This window comes from Cydia fagiglandana, chromosome 13 (assembly GCF_963556715.1).
Source record: "Cydia fagiglandana chromosome 13, ilCydFagi1.1, whole genome shotgun sequence".
Classification (NCBI taxonomy): domain Eukaryota; kingdom Metazoa; phylum Arthropoda; class Insecta; order Lepidoptera; family Tortricidae; genus Cydia; species Cydia fagiglandana.
This window is the reverse complement of record NC_085944.1, coordinates 9337352-9362430: the sequence shown is the minus strand read 5'-3', so window position 1 is coordinate 9362430 and position 25079 is coordinate 9337352. Positions and strand designations below refer to the sequence as shown.

Below are 25079 nucleotides of genomic sequence, written 5' to 3'. Positions count from 1 at the left end.
TTGCCACCACATAACGTCGCCTTTAATGACACTTTTGAACAATTGTGACATCATACTGACAATATTAATACGCAATCATAGACGACAGTAGCTCATCTTTAAGGTATTCACCTGTATACTCTGCTGTATGTTTTGTAGCAACGCTCTGAACATATCCGGCGCAAGCTCGTAGTACGGCGTCTTGAGTGAAGCGGCGAGGTCGGCCATCCGCGATACCGTCTCGTAGTCGTGCATCAACGTCGACATCTCGTTGCAGAAAGTCGCCGGTAGACGACAGATCATAGATCACTTATGGCAAGTGTTGTGGTATATTTGACTGTAAATGTTGAATCTCACCTGTATACTCTGCTGTATGTTTTGTAACAACGCTCTGAACATTTCCGGCGCGAGCTCGTGGTACGGCGTCTTGAGTGAAGCGGCGAGGTCGGCCATACGCGAGACCGTCTCGTAGTCGTGCATCAACGTCGACATCTCGTTGCAGAGAGAGTCGCCTGTAGCCGGCGACGTACTGCTTGAGTTACTGCGGAGACTGCCGCTTCGATTCATCCCTGGAATGGAAAAGGATTAAGTATGGTAGGAAATTAATTGAAAAGGTTAGTATAAGTACGAGCGCAATTTACAAGGCAAAGTGAAGTCAATGTTTTACGTGGTTATTCAAGCGTGCCTATACTACTTAAGAATTAGATCATAGGCGTTTTTATTTTATATACGCGTATATACATACTTTCACCCATACAAATACGTAAAACTAGGATCTACATAATTGTTTAATGAAGGATTCAATAGTCATAATTTACCATAAAAGTACGTCATATATCTGCAAAACTGTAAAATTAGACAGATCACTGGAACACCTGAACTGAGAACTGGATGCTTTTATAGTTTGTTACGCTTCAACTGCATCCATAATATATAATATAATATATGATTCACATCAAACGGCTGGCTGGAATCTGATCAGGTCTTACTAGAGTCAAAGGAGTTTGAGCCTTCTATACAGTGGTCAGAGTAATAATGGTTGCGAGCAGTCGCGGAACTGAAGGTATAAAATTCTCTAAACCTAGAAGAAGTCTCGAATCCGGAATCAGTTTGATACTAAACACCGTACAGTATTATACATCTGATGACAACTTTCTATACAGAAGATAAATTCTATAATGAAATGACAGTGCCGCATCGCGCCTGCTATTGGCCTACGGCTTGCGATTGACACTGCCATTTAAATATAGATGTAATCCTTGCATAGAAAGTTACCACCAGGTACACAATGAGCCAGCGGGTACCTTGAGCCAGCACCCGGCTGAGCGTGGGCGAGGTGCCGGTGTCGAGCACGTCCACGTCCTGCACGGGGTGCGCCCACTTCAGCCCGAGCCGCTCCGCGTCGTCGCCGCTGTTGCACACCGACACGCACACCACCAGGTCGTTGAGCAGGAGGAGGCGGCGCGGCTTGCATTTTGATAGGGCGCCTGATTGGTTGAATTCCTGTAAAAGAAATGATGTAACTGGTTGTCACTGATAGTTTGTAATCGATTTTTAGGTTTAGTTTCAGAATTCGTAACACTGCTTTATTTCTTATCTACGTCTGGCCTAAAATACTTATTTAATTTATCACGATTTACGCAACAAGCCTGAGTAGGAGAAAAAGGTGTAAGCTTGCTCTTATAGTGCCATCAGAGGCGTTCAGTCTTTCAAAAATGCATGCAAGAGATTATAGCTTAAGCTGCAATTAGAGATGCCGGTTCGAATCCGATCTCCGACACAGGAAACTTGGTCCGTGTTCTTTAGTATATTGTCATCTATCTCAGATTATCACTTACCAACTGCGTCAAATCGTCCTGCCGCAGCAGATGCCGCTTGTCAGCGCGGGAGGCGAGCAGCCGCGCGGCTCCGAAGCGCGCCGCGCCGCCCGCCCCGCCGGCGCCCGTCACGCCGCCGCGCGTTAACCGCCGTAACGCTGCGCGGAACGCCTGAACAAAGTTTATTCATTACACATATGTAAATATCACTACACCTTATAAAACAAAGTCCCACGCCGCGTCTATCTGTTTGTATGTTTGTTAGCGAAAAACTCGAAAACTATTGAACGGATTTTCATGCGGTTTTCACCTACGAGTATCAATAGAGTGATTCTTAAGGAAGGTTTAGGTGTATAATTGGTTAACCCGTGCGAAGCCGGGTGGGTCGCTAGTTCAGCACTAAAGCAAGGGCACTTGGCTCCTATAGTCCGTTTTTTTAGCATTAGGCACTGGTCCCACCGCGAGCTAGTAAGCTATGAGCTATCGGCTATAAAATATATTTATAGTTACTCGCCCAGCGGTGAGCTATAAATATTGCCGTGTCTCTTTTATTTACATGGGAGTGCTTATCTTTTGTTCGTGTTTATAGCCGATAGCTCATAGCTTACTAGCTCGCGGTGGGATCAGTGCCTTAGAAAGAACTTCGCAGAAGTAAGCTTGTGGTTCCAAATCCGGCAATTTTAGCGGTAATAATTTGAAGTAAATTATATGTATTGACCATGCTACATTAGATAATTCAATAATTATTAACAAATAACGAGCCACATAATAATATAAAAGACAGCAAATAGTTTATTTAAGTTAAATTACCTGGGTCCTTTCCGCTTCTCTTTTCCTTTCATTAAGAGCGTCAGCTAGTGCTTCTAGTCTCGTCAGGGCCCTCTGCAGGGCCACGCGGTCAGCGTGTCCTGGAGGCGTGTGTTTTAATAAATCCTGAAATAGAATATTAATATTATGTAAACCTGTGTTGTGAACAATAAAGTGATTACTACTACTACTACTACTAGAATAATAAGGTCAGTCGCTTTCGTAAAAACTAGTGCCTACGCCAATTCTCGGGAGTTGCCAAGCAGACCCCGGGCTCAGATTGCGCGAGGAAGATGATGATGATGAGAAAAGTAAGGTTACTCCGGAACTCCTCAAAGAGTTCAAAGAGACTATTTTCTCTTTTGGACATTAGTTTTCGTTGTTAAAGCTACTAAGCTTTTGGTAATTACTTAATTTTAGTTCTTGATTTTTGTAATTGATAATGAAAACCAAAAATTGAGCAATAGAACTCCGTAATAAAACACTTTTTTTCTAACTGTGTTTTGGCCAATTGCATTTTTGCCATAAGATAGAATTTAAAATTGGAAGCGCTCGTGGCCTAGCGGTAAGAGCGTGCGATTTGCAATCCGGAGGTCGCGGGTTGAAACACCAGCTCGTACCAATGAGTTTTTCGGAACTTATGTACGAAATATCATTTGATATTTACTAGTCGCTTTCCGCTGAAGGAAAACATCGTGAGGAAACCGGACTAATCCCAATAAGGCCTAGTTTCCCCTCTGAGTTGGAAGGTCAGATGGCAGTCGCTTGCGTAAAAACTAGTGCCTACGTCAAATCATGGGATTAGTTGTCAAGCGGACCCCAGGCTCCTATGTGAGCCGTGGCAAAAATGCCGGGATAACGCGAGGAAGAAGAAGATAGAATTTAAAATTTCAAGTTGCTTATAATATAGTCTAAGTAGGTATACTTTTTTATTGAGTGACATGTAATAAAGCCATACGATAAATAAATTACGGCCATACACCTAGACTAGATGATTTAAATCCAAGTTTAAACTGCTATGTGTCGTTATTTTTTGTTTTAAATTTGTATTATCAATTTTCATTCTCCGGGCTCCGTCTTCGCACACAGCTCATTCTTAGTATTCGCACGAGTATTGTAAATTGTATAACTGTTGCAAAAAATAAGTTGCTCAATCTGTAAAATAACTTAATTAACAAATACTCATACAAGACATCCTGCCGCAGAGGATTACTTTGCGCAAAGCCGACAGATTTCTCAGATAAGTCCTGTATTGATTGGCAAATAAGTGAAATACTTTACAGATTTAATGTGGGCCGCAAGTGTGATTTGTAATCATTAATTGGGGAATAACAAGATTGTTAATTTTATCTCTTCCAATAAAAGCGATTACAATTGCAAATTTGCTTAAATAATCAGCGCTTTAAAAGGACTTGACGTCTTAATTTGTAATTACCACACAGACACGAGTGTAAAGAGGTGATTATAGGGCATACTTTTCATGCCGTCGGTATGACACAGATTCTTTTTTTTGTGCTTTTACTGACAAGCCATTACCGAGAACAATTTAATAAAGCTGTGTTGCATTACATTATGAGTGACATATGACTTTAATAGATTATTAAGTGAGCGTGATAAAGAGAAACACTGGCTAAAAGTACCGACTACATCATGCAATACGAGTGACATATCATCATTGTATGATACATTACAATATATATGCAGGGAGAGTAACAGAATGTAACAGTTAGTTTAACCTTTACCTTGTTCATGTCACCAGATCATTTGGAAGTCGAAATATAGTCTTAGTTAAATTTTATGCACATGACTAGTGTCAATTGAATATTTAAAAAAAGTGTCAGACAATGCAGTTAAAATTCCCATCGTTTAATTTATTTTTCGGTTTTTCCTAACGAACTTGTCTAAAATGCCAAATGGTTTACGGCTTATCTTTTCTAATATTAAAGGACAAAAGGATTGTTAAACCATTTCGCGCGTGTCAATAGTAAATAGTAAGCACTTAAACCTTCACAAATAGCACGTGCTATAGGATATCTCATTTGTTCTTTTGTATTTGGTCACAAGCCATAAAGTTTTATACTTTAGAATCTTTAGATTGTTGAGTCTATTCTATGCCGTTAGGCAAACGTGTACCATGTTCAAGCTTGGCATGGACGTGACCAAACTCAATAGTGCGAAAGGATTTTATGGTTAAAGCGCGTTTTTTTTTTTTAAAAACTACGAGTATGGATGGATATTGCGAATCACGCATGCCCGAACGGAATAGTATTACAAAGCGGCGGAATGTGGCTAAAACAATTCTTAAATATAGAAGGCACTCTTTTATAAGATCTCTGATCTCGTTATAACCAAACGTCGGACTATAGGGGGCAGTTTGAGGGCAAGGTAAGGTTTACAAAAAAATCTTAACTTACGAGTATTATATTGACGACCGGTCTGGCCTAGTGGGTAGTGACCCTGCCTGCGAAGCCGATGGTCCTGGGTTCGAATCCCAGTAAGGGTATTTATTTGTATGATGATACAGATATTTGTTCCTGAGTCATGGGTGTTTTCTATGTATTTAAGTATTTGTATATTATATATATCGTTGTCTGAGTACCCACAACACAAGCCTTCTTGAGCTTACTGTGGGACTTAGTCAATCTGATGTGTAAGAATGTCGTATAATATTTATTTATTTATTTATTTATATATTTATAATGTACCTAGTATTTGTAACATAGTTAATTAAATTAGTTACCCGTTATCATTATCAGACTATTTAATCTTATTTTTATTTAAAATTTAAAAGATATAAAAAAAATAAACACCTAACTAACGTACAGCCTTAGGAGCCGTGTTCATAGAACTTGACATGCCCAGTTAACTCATTTGTTTTGTTCCTTTCTCACAGATGCAATTGTCTTAGTGACGGATAACGCAAGGACGCATTTTGACTTATGTGTAGTCCAAGTACGTTTATAAATAACTCAGTTAGTTGCTATGTGTTGTAGTTTGTAACCTTCTTTGTGTAGACAAACGTTAAGTCTTCTATTTTCTATTTTTGATATATTTTAAAATATTTTAAAATTGGAAATAGTACAAAAAGTAAATATGTCACACGAATCGGGAGATGCTTCGAGTGTTTCTAATTCCCGTTCAAGCTCATCTTTTCCATCGTTTTGCCTGAGGAGCAAAGATGGATACCCTGCGTGGAAATTTAAGATGCGCAATTACCTATTGCACGAGGATCTGTGGGAGACAATCGGTGGCTACCCTGAAGGAGACACGACCCCTGCCTCTACAAAGGTACGAAAAGATTCGAAAGCCCTGGCAAAGATATGTTTGACAGTAGATGGTGCGGCAATCATTCATGTTAGATGTGCGAAAACCGCAGCCGAAGCATGGAAATCTTTGCAGAAAGCTTTTGAGGACAAGGGAATGGGACGAAGACTTGCTTTAGAGCGAAAATTGTACAGGTTGAGTCTGTCGGACTTTTCGAATATGGAGCTGTACATTAACGCAGTTATGTCAACCGCACAGGATCTGGCGGATATAGATGTAGTCTTAGAGGATAAGTCTATTGCTGCGATACTTTTGGGAGGTCTCACTCCAAAATACGAACCTCTCATTATGGCATTAGAAAACTGTAATGTTGATGTGACTACAGACTTAGTTAAGACAAAACTGGCCGCGTAGCCAAGATGCCAATCGCTAACGCTCCGTAGCGATCGAAACGCAACTGTCACTGTCACACTAATGGGGAAGAGTGATAGAGATACATAATGCTTTTCGTTGTCGAAGCGATAGCGATTGTAACCTTGGCTAGGGGGCCTGCTGAATGAAATGTCCAAGGATGCGGCTACACCATTAGAATCGGTTTTTCATGCAAAAAGGAAGCCGAAGTCAAAGAAGAAGGATCTGGTTTGTTACGACTGCAAGATGCCTGGACATAAGCGTCCAGACTGTCCGATGAGACGCAAGAAGGAGAAAGCCAATGAGGTAACTGTCAACGATACGACATTTACAGCTCTTAATACTTCTGGCAGCTCAAGTAAGGACATCATTTATGTAGATTCGGGCTGTACTAGACACATGACTTCTAGACGAGATTGGTTTCAGAGTCTTTCGATACAGAATCAAGGTACCGTTACTGTCGCAAACGGAGAACAGATTAAGTGCTGCGGAATTGGAAACATATCAATAAACACACCCGAGAACGTGGTCAACAAGATCAGTGATGTTGATTTTGTACCAGATTTAAAAGCTAATTTGTTATCTGTATACAAAACTGTTCAAAAGGGTTTTATATGTGTTTTTGATATTAATGGATGTAACTTTTATAAATCTGATAATTTTCGTTTTACAGGTGAATCTGTTGCTCATGCCTCGCCCTGTGGTGGACTGTACGTTTTAGACGGTACTGTCAATGTTCCGGAGAATGTGGCAGATAATTATATGACACAGGATGTGCACTCTGACTGTCAGGATAGCTATCAACTTTGGCATAAGAGGCTAGGACATTTGTGTCGCATAGGCATGAACCAACTGAAGAATCACGAGGTAGGCGTAAAGTATTCAGTAGTAGATAAAAATAGTTGCATCGCATGCGTGGAAGGTAAACAAGCGAGGAAACCTTTCAAGAAAGTAGCGTTTAATAGGGCTACTTCGCCGTTAGAGCTGATCCATATGGATCTCATGGGACCGGTGTCTACAACCTCTTTTCAAGGAAATAGGTACATGCTAACGATAGTAGACGATTATACGCGAAAGGTGTTTGCTTATTTCATTTCTTCCAAAACAGAAGTAAAAAATAAATTCTGTCTGTTTCAAACTTTTGTTGAAAATCAATTAGACAAGAAAATAAAAGCGGTTAGGACTGACGGAGGTAAGGAGTTCGTTAATAAAGAGTTTGTTGATTATCTTGCTTCGAAAGGTATCGAGCATCAAACGACGACGCCTTACAGTCCTCAACAGGTTGGAGTCGCGGAGCGCACACATCGTTCGATTACAGAAAAGGCGCGGACGTTGCTAGCTGAAAGCTCACTGTCAAAAGCATTCTGGGAAGACGCATTCCAAGTTGCCGTGTACCTAAAGAATAGGTCTCCTCATCGAGCCTTAGGTGGACAAATTCCGTATGACAGGTGGTATGGTCGTAAAGGTGATCTTAGTCACCTGAAAGTGTTTGGATGTAGAGCACTTGTCCATATACCCTCGTGTCACAGAAGGAAATTAGATGTCAAGGCACTGGAAGCGATTTTCGTAGGTTATTCAGAAAATCCAGGTACTTATATATTTAGGGATCCTGCGTACCCACGAAAAATGTTTATGTCCAGAGATGCAACCTTTTTTGAGAATTGTTTTACAGAGCTGAAGCACAGGTCACCAGAACCTGAGGTACAGTCAGACTCTATTTTATTGTTCGAAGATAAAAGAGAGACCGAGTCTGAAAACTGTCAGGATTGTCAATTTTATGACTGTGACGAGAGCAATGACCCTGTACCACCGCCTTCGCCAACAAATCTAGAAAGTGCCGAAGATTTAGTATCTATGGAAGAGCGAGAGCCCTTCAGTGAACCACGGCTACCTAGTGCGGATGAAGAGCTAGCAAGTGTGGAAGAGGAATCTCATACTGAGCCGAGATACCCCTCAAGAGATAGGAAACCACCAGATTTCCTAACTTACAACGTGTCTACGGCTGATTCTCGAGAACCTACAACATATCTTGAAGCTACTCAAGCCGATGATGCAGATAAGTGGAGGCATGCTATGGCTGATGAATATAGTTCATTGAAAAAACTCCACACATGGGACCTAGTAGATAAGCGTAATAAAAAGGTGATACCATGTAAATGGGTTTACAAAATTAAAAAGGACGCGTACGGTAATATAACCAAGTATAAAGCGAGACTCGTCGTGAAAGGCTTTCATCAAGTGGAGGGAGTAGACTACGATGAGACGTTTGCACCTGTGATTCGCCATTCTTCCCTCCGCACTTTATTTGCTTTAGCTGCAGAGATGGGGTTAAAAATGAAGCACTTGGATGTCGATACCGCGTTCCTAAACGGAGATTTAGAAGAAGAAGTTTTCATGGAGCAACCTCTTGGTTTCATCGAAAAGGGCAAAGAAAACAAGGTTTGTTTGCTGAAAAAATCCCTTTACGGCCTTAAGCAGGCACCGCGAGCATGGAACAAAAAGTTAAATGAAACGCTTTTGAAAATAGGTTTTTTAGGAACTCCTTCCGAGCCTTGCGTATATACGAAACTTTTTGGTAAGGAACTCGTGATATTGGGTATTTTTGTCGATGACATAATTGTCTTCTTTAAATCTGATTCGACGTTTGACACTGTCAAAACGAATTTGTCGAAATATTTTTCTTTGAAAGATCTCGGAATATTAAAATGTTACTTAGGTTTACAAATTGAATGCGATTCCGAGTGTGTTAAATTAAATCAGCGGAGTTACATTCTTTCCATACTGGAAAAATTTAACATGAAGGATTGTACTGTGAAAGACTGTGGATACTCCTCTAGTTAAAAAGAATATGGAAAGAAGAACTGATGGTCAAGAAGGTGAGTCTTATCCGTATCAAAACTTAATAGGATGCCTCATGTATCTTACGGTAAACTCACGACCCGATATCGCTTACGCTACGAGCTATTTAAGCCAGTTTAATACGTGTTTTACTAAGGAACACTGGAATGCTGCGAAAAGGGTTCTGCAGTACCTGAAGGGTACTTTAAATTACTCCTTGGTTTACAGGAAGAGTGGAGAACCTTTAAAAGGCTTTAGTGACGCGGACTGGGCAAATTGTCCGATTGACAGAAGGTCGTACACTGGATACACTTTCAAGTTAAGTGGAGGTCCAGTATCCTGGGAGTCCAAGAAGCAGCCTACAGTGGCTTTATCTTCAGCCGAATCGGAATATATGGCACTAGCGTCTGCCACGAAGGAAGCATGCTACTTACGACGGTTTATCTATGAGATAACAGGTAAATTGCATATAGTTAATTTAGCTTCTGACAGTCAGAGTGCCATCAACCTCGTTCGAAATCCTGTACACCACAACAGGACTAAGCATATAGATACCAGATTTCACTTTATTAGGGAAAAGGTGTCTAATAATGTTGTTAAATTAGAATATATTAAAAGTAGTGATATGCCTGCTGATGTACTAACGAAGCCACTAGGACCTATAGTACATAAACGGTGTATACTTAACTTAGGATTAGAGACTTACGTTTTTTTTTTTTGTTTGTGTTTGTCTGGCACAACTTCGATTAAGGGCGGCTGTTGTAGTTTGTAACCTTCTTTGTGTAGACAAACGTTAAGTCTTCTATTTTCTATTTTTGATATATTTTAAAATATTTTAAAATTGCTTAGTTACCTTACTTCGAATAAAACACTCGTGTCATAAACATCTCTTTCTTACGTTATTTTACAAATACCTAATTTTTACAACACTATGATATTTGGAATTTCACATTATAAATGTGATTAGACGCCGACGCTCAAAAGACGCTAGTGTAGGGTGTAAGGTACCTGTAGGAACATGATGAACTGCGGAAACCGCTGCACCGGCTTGACCATGAGCCCCAAGAACGAGAGCCGGTCGTGCGCGCTGATCTGCTTGACCTTGAAGAAGTCCGACTAGACGCCGACGCTCAAAAGACACTAGTGTAGGGTGTAAGGTACCTGTAGGAACATGATGAACTGCGGGAACCGCTGCACCGGCTTGACCATGGGCCCGAAGAACGAGAGCCGGTCGGGCGCGCTGATCTGCTTGGCCTTGAAGAAGTCCGACTAGACGCCGACACTCAAAAGACGATAGTGTAGGGTGTAAGGTACCTGTAGGAACATGATGAACTGCGGGAACCGCTGCACCGGCTTAACCATGAGCCCGAAGAACGAGAGCCGGTCGTGCGTGCTGATCTGCTTGGCCTTGAAGAAGTCCGACTAGACGCCGACACTCAAAAGACGATAGTGTAGGGTGTAAGGTACCTGTAGGAACATGATGAACTGCGGGAACCGCTGCACCGGCTTGACCATGAGCCCGAAGAACGAGAGCCGGTCGTGCGCGCTGATCTGCTTGACCTTGAAGAAGTCCGCCAGCGCGCTCTTGCGCTTCGACTCCATCTTGGCCAGCTCCATGGCCACGGAGAAGTTGTTTATGAAGTCCGAGTACACGTCCAGCACTACGGCCTTGGAAAACGCGTTTAGGAAGACCTCGCCTGGAACAATAATATAGTTAATTAATTTAAAATCATGTGCAGTTTAAAAGCGGTAACGCACTATCGCACCGCACCGCGCCCTTCGTGCGTCGCACCCATAAGTGAGAGCGAGAAAGATATATCTGTTTCTCGTTCTTAATTATGGGTGCGATGCACCACGGTCGCGGTGCGGTGCGATAGTGTGTTACGGCCTTAACATGGCTCAAACAAAAAGTCAAACGTTACATAAAAACTTGGCGGTAGGTAGATTTACATTAATATTTAATTGAAACAAATCCGTTCGGCTTCTATCCTCAAATAAGTGTCAAGATAAGGGAACATTTTGTGCTCAGTTTTCGATTCGATTTTGTTCCGGATGTGCCGCCTCATTAAATTTGTGTGCTTCAACAAAATCCAGGACCCACCTTTTTACCCGACTGCGCGACGCAAAGGAGGGTAATGTGTTTTTAACGAAAAATTTAAGTATTGTGGGCAAGCTTGTTACAGACTTAAAATATACAAAGTGACGTGACCTGTTTTGTTATTGCTTTTATTGATTGAGAAAATAAACAAAGCACCCACACCTGCATAATAATGTTGATGCACTTTAACAATAATACCGACCATTCGAGTATTGTCGGCGCGTATGTTGTCTATACAAGGCTTAAGTATTTTTTAATCATGTCATGCAGTAAGCTCATTAACAGTAGATATTAATCCGCAATTATTCGGTACGCAGGTGCTAAACTGATTGCTAAATGGGTGGTCACACTGGTCAGCAGTTTTAATCTTACGTTTAATGTCAGCAAGGTTTTTGACACTTGAGCCGAGTGACGGTAATCCAAGGTCTTGAGCACGACCTTGTAGAATCAGCCACTAATCTTTACACAAACTCTCGCAATATTGTGTTAAGTGAAATATAAATATTATTTTTGTAAGCTCCGCTGGTAGGATACAATACACTTGACATTTTCAAAGACGTGTGTTATGTCATCTTAAGGGACATATAAACAAAATTAAAATTATGTAGTCATAAAAATAATAAGGAAGTTTGAAAATGATTTATAATAAACAAAAGAACGAGCAAAAGCAGATCCTTAAGTAGCGAAATGCGTCTCGTATTAAGGAATATGTACATACAAAATACTTAGGAATCTTAGTATTCAAATGCTTTGTAAGTGCCATCGACGTTGTCGTTGACGACAACCGAACTAAAAAAGTAGTCCGTAGTAAAAAACCGTGTCTTCTTAGCTTAAGAAATGTAATTACTTACTTACTAAATTACATAAGATATTGCAAACTAACTCTTCTCAGCAAAACAACTACAGGTGGTCCGACCGGAAGGTGTACACTTATTGCTGAATCGAGTTGTACTTTGAGCGGCTATAGTGTTATTATTAATATGACGTCGGTTGCAAATAAGCTTAGTACCTATTTCGCTCTCGCATATACAATAGCAACCGTTTTCACACGTTGCGACTCACAATGAGTAGAACATTTACAGATCTAGTAGCATGCCAATATTTAATTTTGGTATATGGATATTGGATATAGCTAACCACTGTGAGTTTTAAGTCTTCTTCAGTTGACGTGTCATCGTGTCTGACGAATCATGTGACCTCTTGGCCAGTGGTGTTACGCCTTCCTAAAGACAGTGACGGAATTGCAGTCTTTGCCGCCCTACTAGGCCCCAGGCCCTGTAGCCGCCCCTTTCTCAGCACTCATCATATTGACTACATTTTGAGTTACCTATTTCATGTTCAAGAAACATCATAGAATGGAAAATAAATGGAAAGAGAGAGAGGGGAAGACCAAGGAAAAGTTATATGAGCCAAGTAAAGGAGCATGTAGGGGCGATGTCGTACCAGTACACTAAGGGGCTGGCTTTGGTTGGACCGACCAAGGTGGATACAACTTCATCACGCTGCACCGACAAGAGCGCAGCTCTTAAATCGAAAGAAGAGATTTCTTGTTATCATCAGATAATTTTTTGTCACAATTCGCCGCCCCTAATATCTTGCCACTAGGCCCGGGCCTACTTGGCCTTAGGCCAACAGCGCTATGGAAAAAGACAGTTGCGTCGACGCTGCGTCGACGTTGCGTCGAGCAGCGGCCATAGAATTGTAGACGCCGACGCTCGAAAGACGCAAATCCGCCACTCATCATCATCATCATCATCTCAGCCTATATACGTCCCACTGCTGGGCACAGGCCTCCTCTCGAGCGCGAGAGGGCTTGTGCTATAGTCCCCACGCTAGCCCAATGCGGATTGGGAATCCGCCACTGCCTAATGGTAACATTCCATTTCTGATTGAGCTGCACTACTAGTACTGAACGCGTCGCTGTCATTGTCAATGTCTATAGTAAAATGAACAGTAATGCAGCTGTCGTTGGAAATGGACTGTCACCTTTAAGATTAGGTCTTAACATACCTATTTTTTCATCGCGGTCCCACGTCCGCGCGCAGTCCGCGAGTGCTGAACGGAAGTGCAGGTGGCACTGCAGTATGTCTGGCAGTCGGTGGAATAACGTCTGGATTTTGGACGCGTTCAGGATTGCAGGGCTACTTTCTTCTAATGGCTTCTTGTAGTCCTGGGAACAAAATAGGAGATCTTAATAACATTAACTTCGGCAAAAATGTCAATATCTCAAATGGAGTGCAATAAATCTTGTAAGCCTTTCTTGTTTGTATACATTTTCGTGTCATATGTCCTCATACAGATGTTGTAGTGTTTTAACGACCGTCATTTATCTACGTAACAGTGAATCATTGGAAATAGTTTGAGAGCCGGACATGGATAGTGATAGGAGCTATTTTTTAAAACCCGGAAATAAAAGAGTCCGGCTGAGGTCGTATAATTAAAATGTACTTGTCAGGCCAGTCAACCCACGCGAGGTTTTAGATGTTAGTCTTTATTCAGCTCTTTCGTTTAATAATTATTTGCATGATCAGTAAAAAGTTGTACGTCATGCGCTGTCGCAAAAAAAATCATTAGAGTAAATCATTAGAGCTTAGTAAATCTTGTGTAACTAGTAAGACAACATCATAAACCCATCTCAGACTGGTAGTATGCAAACGTAAGTTGTTAGTGTTACCTTGTACTTTGTCGCGTGACGTGATAGTCACATAAAAAAACGTCTCGGATCACAGAACGTCATTTCTCGAAATACACCTCATTATGAGTGAGGCTGTCGAGTGCAAATACTTGATCGCCGCCTTGAGTTTGTGCAAATCAAAAATACATCTTCAAACGCTGATATAAAGTTGAATTTTAATTACACGTGGTTAGGTATACAATATATCACAGTGCTTCAGAACGATGCCACTATCAAACTGCCAATAAATTTCGAGGTCTGGTATCTAGCTCGCAATTTAAAAGTTTTATTGCGGTTTCGGAGGCCAGAGTTTACTCAGAACTTGGATCAATACTCTAATTTCACTCTGCTGCCAAAGTGTTAAAATGTAAGTCAGCTGATTGCTTGCTTCAATGTTAAATCCGTTGATGTATTATACTAACATTACTAACAATGTAACATTACATTTGAAATTATTGCAAGAGCTTACGCGATTGGAATTAACCAAGTGGTTTCATTTATTTTCACATTAGATCGGTAACCGTAAAATTTTGGCTATAACATCGACAACGAGAGACATCACAATGCGTGCACACATAGTATGTTCTAGTACTTAAAATCTATTACATAAATATGCCCTGAACGATATTAAATATACAACCGCCTAGATATCGTTCAACTTGCGTAAGTTCATAGAATATACCGCCGCCTGTATGCTAATAACTTCTTATTTATGCTAATACTAAATTGATTATAATATAACATACAAACGATTAACACCTGGCCTTGTAATAATGTCTTTTTAGCCATATGCATGCAAAAGTGTCCGGTGATGATATTAAATATAACGAGTCATAATGAATGCGTGTATAATGCCATACTACCAAGGATACACGTATTACACGTGCTTTATACAACTATAAAAAAGTCGTAAATCTTAAAAATATGGGATTGCGACCTCGCTTTTAGTATGCCGTCTACCTATTGAAATCGCTGTTTTGAAAGCAATAGGTATATTCTTTTCTCTGACATTTGTGCGGTACAGCCAGCAGTGATAGCATCGGATAGAACAACGCGCCAAAAGTAATTGCAACAATGTAATAGTTCTACAAATATATTTTTGTAAAGCTATTAGACGGATTTTTTTTACTCGTGGTCTCATCCACTACTATTGCTCATTTTCCGATTTTTTTTTCATGTAAGATCCTAAGGTGTCCCTGTCTTACTGCTAAGCAAAAGCCTGATTTGCTTTCTTCCAGGTATTGTTTAGTTTTCGTTCATATTAAGTGATGAATGTCTTTATTAAAACTAGATTATTGGGCCTGTAAAAGCTTGCTAATAATTTTCCACAAGAACGATCCAATTTTCGCGACATTAAAATGCATGAGTTGCAAATAGCAATGAACTTAATACTGTTACGTAAGCGTAAGCACAAGCAGATAAGCATTATAAATTTATTAGATAATATATTGAAGAAAGCGGTTTATAATCAGTTATGCAGCGACGAAGCATGAATACAGTGTTACAAAGGCGGCTAATCTTTTTCTGAACGCTCGCAGGCGCCGTGGGTTAAAACAATAAAATTTGTTCACAATTGCAATAGTTGATGTCACATTAAAATGGCGGCGGCGTTTAAAATAACGACCTCGCGTTTGCAAATACTGCCTATTCATACCTGCCCCACTTCCTAATATGCAAATCTCTATAACATGTGAATTGTGGGCGAAACAATAACAAAAGTGGGCCAGACAGGTTTCCGAATTTGCATATGTTGAGATTTTTGACAACCAATAAGCTACGGCTGTTGGTCTTAAGGATCATGAAAATTCATAAGATGCATCTTGCTAGAACGGAGAAAGGACATTTTAAGAAACTTATTTTAACTGGCGTTGAAAAAATGTATTATGCTGACATGAAAACCTAGCTCAAACACAATACCTAAGTAGGATTTTAGGACCGGTCAATAGGATCTTTAGTTTAAAAGGAGAGAAAACAAGTAATTATTAGTATCATAATGAAATAAAAAGAAGAAATGCTTAAAGAGAATGCAATGAGTTAAAATATTTCTCTTTCACCCCATAAGTATCGCAACGGTCTTTTAAACAACTGGCATATTGCGTAATAATTCAAAGAGAAATTCAGTAGCTGTATCCAATCAACTTTTATAGGATGAAGAAAGACAGCAAGCGACTTCCCGAGCGACTAATCTCGTTACCTAAAGCAGCTGCAAGTCATAGTTTTGCAACTGTCAGCTTACGATTTAATTAACCGCCATGTCATGTCACACCTCCGTACTGAGCGAAAATAAAAGTCGCGAGGTGTCCGATTGCATAATAACCTACAAGAGTTATGCGCACAAACAATTCTGCTATCATTCTAAGCATACTTCCTTCCCGATCACGAATTTCTCCGGAGTCATGAGAAATGTCAGCGTGTGTTATTCAAACGTTGGCATCGAAGATGTGTATCTGGAAACCAGTTTGCGAACAGTGGCTTGTGTTGGTTGACGGTCTGATGGTGTTGCGTAAAACAAATATTTGAAACGGTCGTGTAAGGCTAATTACAGATCATTTGCAAGATAAATATTGCGAACTTAATTGTTTAACCTCCGTATTCGTTACATGTAGGTATAAATATTCGCAATATGTTTTAAGAAATCGACTTTGCCATGGAGCGTTAGATGTAATGAAGTTTTTGTCTATTAAGTAATACATAATTGAAATTTGCACGAGTACGAATTGCACAATTTTAAATGTCATACTATACTTACGCATAGTACCTACTTAGGGGTCACAAACGAACAAACATAGTTTTTATTACATGTTACTAACGGGTCTAACGCGATTATACCTATGTATTTTATTATTTTACCTTTTTTCAACAACAAGTTGAACATGTTTTTAAAACGACTGTTTAAATCAACTTCAAAATAGGTAGGTACTAAAAAGTCGGCCTGCCGAATGTAATTTGCTGTAAGCCACCCATGAAACCACAGAGCGGTAAAAGTCTTTAAAGTTTAAACATCGCTTTTGGCTTCAAGCCAAGGGTTGGTCCGTGTAATCAGATTTGCTAACAACACAGCGTATATTACTGGTCAGCAGTTCACTGAGTAACAAAATCCAAAGTATGAAGGAAAAAAACTCGAAACAATGTTTCGGAAACATGCCTAGTCTCGTTACCAAGCTATAAATGAGATGACAACTGCGGTTAGGCATACAATTCACTTAATTTATTTATGAACAATCGAGAGTTGGGACTAGCTTTGAACATGGTTTAGCAAGCTCTATATGGACATTTCTAAGACCCCACTGTCCGTCTGTATCCTGTCACCAGATCTCATGTCGGTAATATTGTAATTTTGACAGTTTGCAACGATATAGCTGTTTAGATTTAACAATCGCATTATCTCGCTTGCTTTCTGCTTGATAAGAAAAAGGCGTCATCTGCTTAGCTTATCGAATACGACGGTCAGCCCATAAAAGTGTAGTTATAGAACTGGGATTACGTGGGTGATTTATTTCGACCGGCAACTGCATACTGCATTGTGTGTGTCGCGTTATCAGCAGCATAAGGGCTGATTTAGACGGCGCGCGAACTCGCATGCGATTTTAGTTACATTGCCGATTGTTGGTTACGTCCAATTCAACCGACCAATCAAGAACCGCAATGTAATGAAACTCCATAAAACTTACGTTGACGAGCCGCTGCAGCGTCGCGACATACGAGTTCTCGCTGTGTATGATGGCGGCGACTACGTGCCGCCGCCGCAGCTGCACGGCCGTCAGCGCGTCCGGCGGCGGCGCGAGCGAGGGTGGCGCCACACGCCCGCCGCGCACCTCGCCGCCGCATGAGAAGAGATCCTCTTCAAGCTGGAATGAAAACGATGTTGTTACAATTGTGTAGAGGATACACTTGTGCAGCTTGTGGTTGCAGTAAAGCTATTCTTTCGCGTGGCAAACTGGAATAGGAATTCCAACAACACCAAAATCATGTATGCCACCTGAAGGGTTAAATGCTTTTTCTCAAAAATGGACGGCAAGGTCGACTTTGCCGTCTAAAAAATAGGTCGCGAAGCGCGTAGTTTATGGTCACTCAAAAATTAAAAAGTTAAAAACATTGCAGTCTCGCTTTTGGGACTGCAATGTTGCATACAAATTCCATTATTTGTCGAGTTCCAAACTTTTTAAAATTTGATATGGCCATATTAAATGAAGGCACAGGCCCATTAAACAGCCAAACAGATGATTAGTACCGCGACTATTTAGTTGTCTCAAATAGGTTGGCGTATTTTCGGCAGAAAAATACACTTCTATTTTTTTATTAAAAGGCGGCAAGGACTTTTTTCTGTGAAAATATATAAGTAAGAACGTTGGTTTTGTAAAATATTTCTATGATATTTATATTTCTTGCACCATTTTTGAGAAAAGCACTATATATGACTCGGCTGGAAGGCTACTTGCTAGCCTCGAAAATAATGTACTATTGTGGATCAGGACTTTACTGCAATGTATTGACATAGAGTTGTGACAGGTATAGGGTTATTGTTGCGGTTGTAGTTACGCTGTCATGCTGAATAATATATACCTACCTGCTTTATAAATATACACGGTGGCTAAAGAATAACTGCATTCCTTTCGCCAGGGAGGTTTTGGGATTATACTGATTAACATTTACTATGGGACCAACCCTGAAATCACGAAACAAAATTTACCCTCCCATAGAAAATGATGGACCAGCCAAAATGTATGAAACAGCCAATTTATTTTTTCGCTATTTCGGGGTTGGTCCCATAGTAAAAGTTGCTCAGTATAATCCCAAAAAAGCTCGTTCTGGTTGGGTGCGTCGAAGGGAGAAGAAGTAGAGGCAGGGCTCCAACTCGGTGGTTTGATGCCATACGCGACGCTACGGGCGTCAACATCCAGGGGGCAATAGAGCTGGCCCAAGACAGGGGGTTTTGGAGAGCGGTGGTGAAGAACTGCACTCCTGATGGTCACGACCCTCAGCCTTGAGGAACCGACAAAGAAGAAGAATAATCCCAAAACCTCCTTGGTAACGGGAATGCAGTTATTTTTTAGCCACCCTGTATACATACTTTAAAACATATTATCATAAGTTAGCACATAATATATGTAAAAGTTTCATTATCTATATCAATGCATAAGTATGTTTTTCTACTCGTGTACTTTTATCTGTCATTTACATAGTCACGAACGAACATATAAGGGCATACATTATTAATACTCCTTAAAAGTCTATAGTCTATTGCCGAAAAAAGCACTTGTGTCGTTTTAGAGACATTACGATACGGTAAGCTAGTGCAGGTAACAAACCAACGTGACAAACGATTGAATGCATACGGTTTTTATTTAAAAAAAAACAAATTTGTACTGAGTTCATTGCTACCAACATAATAAAATATACTTTTTTTGGTATCATCACTATTGGAAGGTGGTCTTCTAAGGCCTGTAACACACTTATACCCTACAGCACCATAACCCTGGTGAGGTGCGGTAGTGTGTAACGGCTTTAAAAAAAAACATAACTATAGACATTACTGGTTTGTTTTTACGTTTCCCGCCTTTCCCGGTAATTTCTTGTTCTTTAAGTATTTTGCGTTACTATTTGTTTTGCGTTCATAAAAAGTGTTGAATATGGACAAAGAGGACAACATTGTTTATACACCTGAAGAAATATCCGCTACAGCACAAGCAGCGACCGAAAATTTGTTGCCTAAGTACTAAATCGCAGCACCTATACGACAAATCTTATGAGAAGTTCATGGCGTGGAGATTGGAACACACATCTTCGTCATTCTCTGAAAACGTCTTATTGGTGTATTTTCAAAGACTTTGGAAGCTCCGGATCAGATCTATCTTTTAAGCAAGGTATGTTATAAAAATTTTTGATTTAAGGTACACAGTACAACGAGCTATATTTATGTACATATATTTTTGCATTGAAACTAAATATTATTTAATTCTCCGTTGTCTTGTTACAGGTTGCAGTTATATTTGGTATTATGGGTGCTTGTCGCAGAAAAGAGCTACATACATATAGTAATACCTACTATCCAAAATTTACATTGACATTTTCATAAATAAAATTTTGTTTATAATTTTTTGTATTTTATTTAATATATTGCCTACTCATAGAAAAAGCATTGTATGCAACGTTGTATAAGTAGTCAAAAAATGCTCATGGCGTATTTATTAACAATGTTCGCCTTCGGCTCACATTGTTACCCACGCCACTCACATTTTTTGACCCCTCTTATAAAACTGTTGCATAAAATACTATTCTTACTGGAAGATGGATTATTCATGACCACTAATGAGAATTATTAATAAACCATTTCTCTTCGTTACTCATCACCATCTGAGATGTAGAGCCTAACGTGGGATACCGAATACCGACAGCGGCGTGTCGCCTTGGGCTATTCTTAGTAAATGCGTTTTGGTTCCTTTTTAATAGCCATTTTAACTCACTATTATCAAGAATATAATTATAAGCTTGTGGGTTTACGGTATAAGTATTTAATATGATTATTAAATAAGCAAGCACGCAAGCTAATAAACATAAACAGCGAACTTCCATGACCATAAAGAGACAACTCATGCGACTTAATGAAGTGTCGGTTAAGTGAATATTACGGTATCAGCGCTTAAGTCATGCGACTAAGGCTTAGGTCACCGCTGCACACAATAGCTGCATAATTGCATCAATTACTGCGCTATGCAACATGCAACTGAGATACCATCCGCGATGCATGTGCACCGTGTTTTCTAAACAAACCGTGTTAGGATGTTTTTCCACCAGAGTGCGGAGGTAGCTATACGATAAGTGAGATAAAGGATAAGCTATGAAACTGTTTCAATAAAGCTAAGCGGCGCAGTACTGGGGCTGAGCTCTCTGTGTAGAGACATGCTCGGTGGCCTCGGTGGGCAAAGTTTACATCAAAACATATATCAATGAAAAAGTTGAACAATAAAACACTTAATCATATGCAGACCTTCAAGTCCTGGCTGGCCCAATGAACAGACAGAACAGAACGGACCGTTTGTTTGTATAGTTAAAAGTGCCGAAAAGATGGTACAAACATGCAGAAAACGGACAAAAATGTCGAACAAGGTTTTACATGCATTTATTCAACATGGTTAATATGTACTTATATACAATGGTTAATATTTTCTAAATTGCGTAGAGACTTAGAATTATATCGTACTTCTCCATTTTAATAAACATAGTTTGTTGAATCAGTTTCGAGTATAATGTTACGCCAAGGTATATGTATAAATGACATCAATTGATGGACAGTCCTAGTTACAAAGCCCAACATATCTCTCGTGGAAATAATGATTAGCCAGTTGCGTAGAAATCACACCAGACAATATCATATCCGTCACATGAACTAAACCAGACAGAGAACCGACAGGAAAACACATTTGCACGTAAACGTCAAAAGTAACATCCTCCACCACACTCACGTCATACCTCGGCCATGCAATACTCGGCCTTATCACTACGAAGCTTCACACAGAACATGGTTAGATCGGCGAGAAACCGAGCAGGGCGCACGATTTAAAATTTACTTTTGACATTTACGAATAGCACGTTATTCACGTAATGACACTTAGAGCAAACTGAGATATTACAATCGTATACATGGATCTCCGTTGAGGCACTGTACACCCGCACATGATTGTATCGCCGTGTTTTTCTTATTATTTGTTCATAGCTAGGATCGACATGACCGGCCGTACGACTGGTTCGTTACTGCGCTCGTTGAAAGAATGCCCAATGACCGCGTGAATCATTCTATAATATAAATGTGAATCATGTACATATATCCTTCCTCGTATTAATTTGATATACATGTAGTAATGTTATGGTCTGTGACCAATGAGCGGAGTCCTTTAATTCCAGAAATTGTCGGCGCGAGTCAATGGCTTGTTTGCGGTGTGTTGGTTCGTTGTGTTGTTTGCTTTAATGTGTATAATTGGAGGGAGACCTAGTTCATTAGTAACCATAGCCTAGAATTATGAATGGGGACGTTAGGCTAACAAGGCTCGTTTGTGAATGGGTTTATTTTATTCATCATGACAGTATTGTATGACGTAAGTCCCGCGAGTGATAGATGGAGTAGCCTACTATTTATTTCGTGTAAGTATTATGATGACTTACGAGTTCCATTTATACTATGATATACCTATTCACTGGTAGTTATCTTAATAAAATATTGCACAGGGGCTTTCCCTCCACTATTAGGTGCCTATTATTTAATTCGCACTGTCGTAGAATCTATATATAACACTTGTTTCTAAAACGAAGTATTGAATTGACCCATCCTATAAAATAAAACATACAACGCTGACACTAAATGTTAATAAGATTAAAATGTTATTATGTGTGTTATGTGTACAGATCGGTAACTCGTGGCATTTAGGTAGCACTTAAAAGATTAGTTTAATTAATTCCTTCTTTCTTTGTTTTCTTTTTCTCGACTCGTATAGGAATTAGTGTTGTTTATTAATTTTTAACTTTATTTAATATTATTAACTTATTAACCCAAATAATAGTTAAGAATAAATCTTTTAAGTGCTACCTAAATGCCACGAGTTACCGATGTGTAGTTATGTGTGATAAAGAAATGAAAACTGAAGTTGCGAAGAAATGAAAACATTGCGTGTGACCTAATAAGTACCTATATTAAGAAACAACAGCTGGCCACTTTACAACAAACAGTAGCTTTGCCAAAAATAAAAATTTCCATGATTTGCTACCTAAAATGACCAACATCCCACACCGCAATGGGCATCTTCAAACCAACGGAATAACAGTTCGTAAGTTCCGTTAAGAAAAATAAAAATATTGTGGTTTTTGGTGACTAAGTGACATGCGGCAGTGCTGTTCTACTTTAAATGCATGTCATCATATTTAAACTTTAATTGCATTAATTATAATAAAATAAATAATAATTAAAATTAAATACTGTTTTATTAATGAAATGAACAGTAAGTGCGTCAATGGTTATTCATATTGCGGTTACAACAAAAGTCCTACGAGTCATTATAAAGGTTGGAAGGTAAATTGATGAAGATTCTCGTTATTTCCTTCCGTCATGTTACGTGTCATGTGTCAGTCCGTGCCTGGACGTAAACAAACAATGTTGATAACAATAACAACATTGCACATTGGTGACTCGGTAATCTGTATTAAGGTCGCGGTGAAAGCAAATAATGAAGGATTTGAGACTTGTGATTGAAAGCTTAGGGTGTTTTGGTCGAATTTGTTAAATTTATACGTCCTGCGGAACTGATAACCCAATATTGTTTTTGGATCATCTGCTCGTAGAACCAGATAGTTCTTAGTATTATCTAAGGTAAACCGAACAATAGACAACATTATTAAGTCTGATAAATAACGGAATAAATAACAATTTAAGGCCCATATTTGTTAGCCCAAGCCATGACTAATACATAAATGAGTTTCTCTCAAAAGTTTGAACACCTGACCGCACCGTTTCTACAATTCCGTTGAAAACTGAATCACCGCGCCAAATCGTATTGCCCATTCCTTTGAACTTCGCTAAAGCAAAGTGGAAATATACCTGTTTATTTTCACTGCTACTATCCCTCGGGAGATCAATTTGCTTTTAAGAGTCTATTTTTGACCGAATTCGCAGATTTAGGAAAACAAAAACATTAGTTCTATTTCTAGAGATTTCTTTGACTCGCTAACAAAACGCGCAAAAAGTTAATATTTTGGCAATCATGGCCTCCAACCAATCCAATGATGTCACAATATGAGAAACGCGTTGACAAGTTGGCATTGTGGCAATCTTAAATATCAGTCTAATATACACTCTATATTTTTTCAACCCCATGTGTTTGCTTATTTTACAGTTAAGGGCCAGTTCTTTTTGAGCAATTTCTTACTTAATGTTTCCACAATAGTATGTATGTATGTATGCATAAACTCTTTATTGTACAAAACACAAATTTATGGCACAGGATAGGCAGTACAATAGTATTGTAGCCAGCAATAATAAATTGTACCTAATTTCTTTAGTCTGCGAGTACCTACGAGTAGTTATGTAGCCTCGCCATGCCATGCATTTAGAAAATAGTAGGTAATATGTCGTCGTCTATGGACGACGGAACATACCGCAGGCCCAGTATAAACGCGTCCTGACAATGTTACAACAGCGCGTTATACGCCCTCCACAATTGAAGGTTTACATTTTACAATATAGGTTGAGTTTGTTTTTAGTTACCTCCGGCAGCTTCGGCATCTTGTCGCTCTCATGTGTGTGCATGTCATACTGGTGTGTCGAGCCTCTCCTGACGCTGAACCAGCGTGCCAGGCGCCCCCCGCCCTCGTCCTCGGGCGGCGGCGCGGGGGGCGCGGGCGTCGCTCCGCCGCTGCGCCAGCGCTCGCATAGCTCGCGGGCCCGGCTGAGGGTGTTGCGTAGTTGACCGCTGCTCCTGAAGGCAAAGTTGCTATTTGAATTTAATTACCTATAAATCGATTATGCTTCTTATCTGTGTTAGGTAAACAAGCCAGAGGTAGGCTAGTAAATAAAGCCGAACATGGATTGCATTGTCACGATTATGATCCTACGACCATGTATAATAACCCCTTGTGCTTTCCAAAGGTGATATATGCTCAATTTTTGATTGACAAATAGTTACCTAGAAACAAAATATATAACTTATATAAGGTATTAATTTCATTAGATTAAAATCGTGCACGCATCTGATTTGGTAAGTGCAACTTTGATCTCAAAAGTTTGTTGCAACCCTTTTTGTTCGAATGTAGCTAGAAAAAGCGAGATTTATACGTGATAGTAAACAAACTCCTGTAAATGTATAGGTAAGGTATATAATTTTCATTTAAATAAATGACAAACTTTTTATCTTCAAATCATCCCATCAAGTTTCATGTTTATGAAAACGAAACATCGATAAGCAGTCAAGATATGTTTAACGGCCATTACATTTACATTAATTGAGGTTTAATTAATAGGATCTGAGCAATTAAAGATACACGGAAGTCATTTAATTATACAGGGGGAAAAGTTATACGCCACAATAATCGGTGAAACTACAAATAGAAACTGCAGATGGATCAGTGGCTCGGCGTTGTTCGTGGTAATAGTATTAGTCGCTCCGAGACCCTGATCCCTATTAAGGTTTAATGCCTTTCGCATTTC

General features: G+C 39.6%; 1 protein-coding gene across 5 annotated transcripts in view; it reads right to left on the bottom strand.

Moving 5' to 3' along the window:
- Window positions 1–25079, bottom strand: part of LOC134670194 (rho guanine nucleotide exchange factor 10) — a 65426-nt gene that overhangs the window by 4621 nt on the left and 35726 nt on the right. For 4 of the 5 annotated variants that reach the window (XM_063527894.1, XM_063527895.1, XM_063527892.1 and 1 more), the window contains 8 exons: window positions 24141–24351; window positions 17560–17736; window positions 13225–13384; window positions 10584–10813; window positions 2607–2729; window positions 1818–1967; window positions 1284–1482; window positions 337–548 (listed from right to left, as the gene is read on the bottom strand). In XM_063527894.1, the coding sequence (XP_063383964.1) occupies window positions 337–548; window positions 1284–1482; window positions 1818–1967; window positions 2607–2729; window positions 10584–10813; window positions 13225–13384; window positions 17560–17736; window positions 24141–24351 (1462 nt within the window). Of the gene's footprint in view, window positions 1–336; window positions 549–1283; window positions 1483–1817; window positions 1968–2606; window positions 2730–10583; window positions 10814–13224; window positions 13385–17559; window positions 17737–21519; window positions 22024–24140; window positions 24352–25079 lie in introns of those variants that run through there. The other variant, XM_063527896.1, reaches the window with a different exon arrangement.